The sequence below is a fragment of the Colobus angolensis genome, unplaced genomic scaffold, assembly GCF_000951035.1.
Source record: "Colobus angolensis palliatus isolate OR3802 unplaced genomic scaffold, Cang.pa_1.0 Scaffold204, whole genome shotgun sequence".
NCBI classification, from domain to species: Eukaryota; Metazoa; Chordata; class Mammalia; order Primates; family Cercopithecidae; genus Colobus; species Colobus angolensis.
This window is the reverse complement of record NW_012115200.1, coordinates 3736679-3741148: the sequence shown is the minus strand read 5'-3', so window position 1 is coordinate 3741148 and position 4470 is coordinate 3736679. Positions and strand designations below refer to the sequence as shown.

At 63.1% G+C, this 4470-nt stretch overlaps 1 protein-coding gene across 1 annotated transcript; it reads right to left on the bottom strand.

Annotated features, from left to right (window-relative positions):
• Positions 1 to 716: 716 nt before the first annotated feature.
• LOC105511777 (chromosome unknown open reading frame, human C10orf91) lies at positions 717 to 3983 on the bottom strand. The gene is made up of 3 exons (XM_011941970.1): positions 3922 to 3983; positions 3424 to 3507; positions 717 to 1373 (listed from the first exon to the last, which is right to left on the bottom strand). The coding sequence occupies exons 1-3, from the start codon at positions 3948 to 3950 to the stop codon at positions 845 to 847; spliced, it is 642 nt and encodes a 213-aa protein (XP_011797360.1). The 5' UTR covers positions 3951 to 3983; the 3' UTR covers positions 717 to 844.
• Between the last annotated feature and the right edge of the window lie 487 nt (positions 3984 to 4470).

The following is a 4470-nucleotide window of genomic DNA, read 5'->3' as shown; positions in this document are numbered from 1 at the left end:
CCTTCCCAGAGCCTCCCTCTGCTTTAGGGGAGTAAATGGAAGCTGGGTTCCCGGAGAACAGACAGAACCTTCCAGGGCCCGGGCCTTCCACCTCCTTCCTCCACCTCCTGGACTCCGTTCTCCATTTCTCCTCCCAAATGGAAGTTTCTTTTCGGATTTTTACATCTTCCATGATGAATAGCTTTTCTAGTACTTCATTTTATTAAAACTTATAATTTATTTTAAAAACCAAATTCCAAGACAAAGATGTGAGCCCCTTAGGACACGCTGGGGTGAAGTGGGCGGGGCCAGGCAGGGCTGGGGAAAGTGGGAGGGGCCAGGCAGGGCTGGGGCAAGGGTAGGAGGGGCCAGGCAGGGCCGGGGCAAGGGTGGGAGGGGCCAGGCAGGGCTGGGGCAAGTGGGAGGGGCCAGGCAGGGCTGGGGTAAGGGTGGGAGGGGCGAGGCAGGGCTGGGGCAAGGGTTCGCAGTGCCAGGAAGGGTTGGGACAAGTGGTAGGGACCAGACAGAGGCTGGGGCAAAGGTGGGAAGGGCCAGGCAGGGCTGGAGCAAAGGTGGGCAGGGCCAGGCCGGGTTGGGGTGAGGTGGGCGGGGCCAGGCAGGCCTGCGCTCCCTCAGGCCTGGGAGGGGCTGAGGCCCCAGCAATGGGGGCAGCCTCATCTGGGAGAGGGACCCTCCTTCTCCTTCTCACGAGGTCTTCTCTTTTCCTCCTTTGTGGTTAGAATTAATACTGTTAACGTTCTTCTGCTATAATTAACCATCTTGTTAGCCCTGGCTGTCGGGCTGATTTTCCCTCATTCTCTCGGTGTCCAGTGTCTGAACCTGGAACCATGACTTACTTAGTATTTTAGGAATTTTGACAGGAGATTTGTTTCCTGCCTCTGCCTTCTCCTGGAGATAAGGGACTGTGCCTCGGGGGACCCGCAGGCTCTACACCTGCCCAGGGCCAGCAGCAGTGGGCAGAGAGGGTCCTCTCCCCTTGGGTCAGCCCGGCCTGGCCTCCCAGGCTCACCGGCTGCCCCTTGAGGGCCCAGAGCCGCCATTCCCCGCTGCAGGCTCCAAAGGCCACATTCCTAAAACCCTGACTAACAGACACCTGTTCGCACAGGCCCAGCCCAGAACTGGCTCTTCCAGCCGTCTGTGAGGCCCGACCTACCACAGGAGCTGCCTCAGCCAGGTCCGGGCCACTGGAGTGCGGAGGCCGGGGGTGCCTGGAGGCAGGGGCGCTGGGGTGCTGGGGCTGCCGCGGAGAAAGCGTTCTCGTGGTCTGGGGTTGGTCTTGAAGAAAAATGGGCAGCGTGCTTCTTGTCTGAGGTTTCTGTATGAACAGGAAGCTGAGAACCCGGGTGTGCTGAGCTATCCTGGGTGCTTGTGGTCTTTTGAGAGGTGGGGAAGTGGGCGAGAGGGAGACACTGATTCAGACAAGAAAGGAGGGAAGGGGAGAGAAGAGGGAGGAGGCTGCACACAAGAAGGGGCCCGACTGGGAGTTCCCCCACCCCCCACTCCGTCAGGAAAAAGCCCAGTGGACCTCACCCCACCAGGCCCTGCCTGAAGCACCTGGATGCCCACAGCCAGGCTCTCGATGTGACCAAGGCTAAGATCAGCCTGGCTTCCCCAGGGCCCCACCGCACCCCAACCCGCGGTCCCTCCAACCCAAGTCTGGTCCACGTGGAGGCTGAGAGCCTGTCTCAGCCTCAGCCTGGGGGAGCCCTCCTTGGGCCCCAGGGCTGGCTTCTGGGCCTACAGGTGATCCCTGCTGCTGGAGGGAGAGGCTCTCTGCCCAGTCCCTGGGTCTCTGGCCATTGGGCCCTGGAACTGATTCCTGATGACCCTCATGTTCAAAGCTAAGGCCGGGGGTGGGGTTCAGGAAGTCCCAGATGCAGGAATCCCAGGCACAGTCCCACAGCTGGGCCTGGTGCGCCTCTACCAGGGGCTGGGCCCGGGGCTCCCATGGGCCTCTCCCAGGGACCCCGGCCCATGCATTGATTCGTGCACTTCCTGCCCTCCCGCCCAGCAGCTGCTCCCGGCCACCTTTCCCTCCTCTCATTGACCCCTGACCTGCCAGTGCCAGAGGCCCCCCAGAGCCGCATGGAAGGTCCTGCTCAGAGAGCACCTGGGCACCCAGCCCCCCCGACCCTCCTCCTGTCTCTCCTCCTGCCCCTCCTCCTGTCTCTCCTCCTCCTCCCACTTCTCCCAGCTCCCACCCTGCACTTCCTCTGTGCCCTCCCACGGTAAGGCAGCACGGAGCAGAAAGGCAGGCTCCTCCAGGCCCTCCCGGGCCTCCTTGCTTCCAGAGCACCCAACACCTGAGGCCTCCTGAGCCTTGACCAAGTGCAGGGTGCCCAGGCCCCTGCTGTGGCTCTGGAGAAAGGCCAGGCTCCTTCCCAGCAGGGTGGGCGTCCGGCCAGCCCGAGCAGCTGAAGCACTGACCTCAGGACCCCCACCTCCTGCCCACCCCACCCTCCTGTCTGGGCCAGGCCGGGGGCCAACTTGCACCTGCTGCCTGGGTCTAGCCCTCGACTCTTCCTCCTCCCACCGCCTGGGTACCTTCGGTGCTCCACCACCCACAAGCCCCTCCAAGCTGGGGCAGTGCTGGCTTGGACTGTGCCACGGGCCATCCAGCTCAAGGCCCGGCCTTGCCAAGGCCCACAATACCTTACCTGCCAGTGCTTCTACCCTGGGCCTCTCCAAGAAGCTGCTGGCACCTCCCCACACGCCTCTGCTCTGTAGGTCAGGGGTTCCCAGGGCCCACCCTGAGGCCCCTACCCCCTCGCCCAGGCCCCACCACAGGGCTCCTCTGCCCAGATGTCCCAGGTCCAAAGTGGAGGCTCAGCCTTGGACCTCAGTCAGCTCCTGGCCCGGGTGTGAGGGCTGGGTTGCAGCTGCACGGCCTCACCGCCCGCCAGGCCTGCGGAAGGGAGGACATGCCCTCCCACAGACCCTGTGAGGGCGGACTGCCATGGAAGGTGTCTAGGCCCTTTTAGGCATCCCTTGCCCCCGTTTAGGTCCCCAGGTACTTGCAGGAAAGAGGGGGTGAGCACAGCCTTCTCTAAGGGAGCACCCAAGTCCTGGCCAAAGTGGCCCCCCACCCTGGGGCTCCACAGTCCAGGCAGCCACCTCTTCAGTCTCTGCCCTTAATGTGAGGCAGAGTGGATAGAGGGACTCCCTCCTCTGACCAGCTGGGCAGGCAGGGAAACCCGGGCATGGGAGCCCAGGGCTGGTGGCCATGCCTGGAGGGAACTGGCTGCATCTGCAGCCCAGGCCATGGGCCCCAGGACACCCAGACCTCTTGGCAGGATCCCAGGGTTAAAAGGCAGTTTGTGGCTCCACTTCTCCCCTGATGATGGGCACCTTGAAGGGGCTCTGGGCACCAGCGGGACAAACATCATAGGGAAACTCAGCGGCCAACCTACCACCAGGACCCGCCTGTCCTCTGCCCTCCCAGACCCCTGGTCATGGGTCCAGCAAGCTCCCAGGGAGGGCACGCCAGGCACTGGGCACATGGACACACTACAGAGAAACGCCACAGTCGTTGGGGGCATGCGACTAAGACGTCTCCTAACCATCGGCACCCACGGGGCGCGGCTCTTTCCAAAACGCCACGTTAAAACAGCTGCAGGAGGACGGAAGGGGCCTCGTGCCCATCCCCTGCTGCTACTCCTCACCCGGCCCTCAGCCTCCTGCCGCCGGAGCTCCGCCCACCTGCGCCCAACTCTTCTTCATCCCCAGCCCCATAAGCAAGACTGCCTCCAGGCCAGTAGGTGCTTCCTGAGAGTTTGGGAATAACAGGGGAATACGGCAAATAGCAGCAATTTTAAAAGCAAACCAGGCATCAGCCCTTGCCATCCTCAAGCCATCACCACCCCTGCCCAGGATGGAGCTCCAGTGGCTGCACACTTCCCCCAGGGCTCGCCCTGCAGCTGCCTCTCAGCTCCTGGGAGGAAACTCCACATTTCAGCTGCTTTATACCCAGAGAAGCCTCCTGCCTCCCTCCCCAATCCTGGCGGATCCTGGGCCTTTCCTGCCTACCTGGCCTCCTGGAAATAACTGGCCGAGCCTCTCTGTGTGTCTGGCACAGCATGGGGCCCAGAGGCGGAGCCACCGGAGGTGCCTGCAGAGAGGGTGGGGCTACGAAATCCGCCCACTCCCCTCCCCCCGACTGCAGAACACACCCTGGGCCCAGCTGGGCTCTGGAGGTGATCAGAGGAGGGAACTGAATTCTTTCAGGAATTGGAGATGCCCTTGTGGTTGAGGAGGAGCTGGGGCTGGGGCAGGGTCCAGGGCTGAGGCTGGGGTTGAGGCTGGAGCTGGGGCTAGGGCTGGGGCTGAGGAGGAGCTGGGGCTGGGGCCGGAGCTGGGGCAAGGGCTGGGGCGGGGGCTGGGTCTGGGTCTGGGGCCCGGACCCTCCATCATTTGCTGGGCTCGTGTTCAGAAATGGAGGAATCTCAGGACCGGTCACTGTGGTCTGCGGGG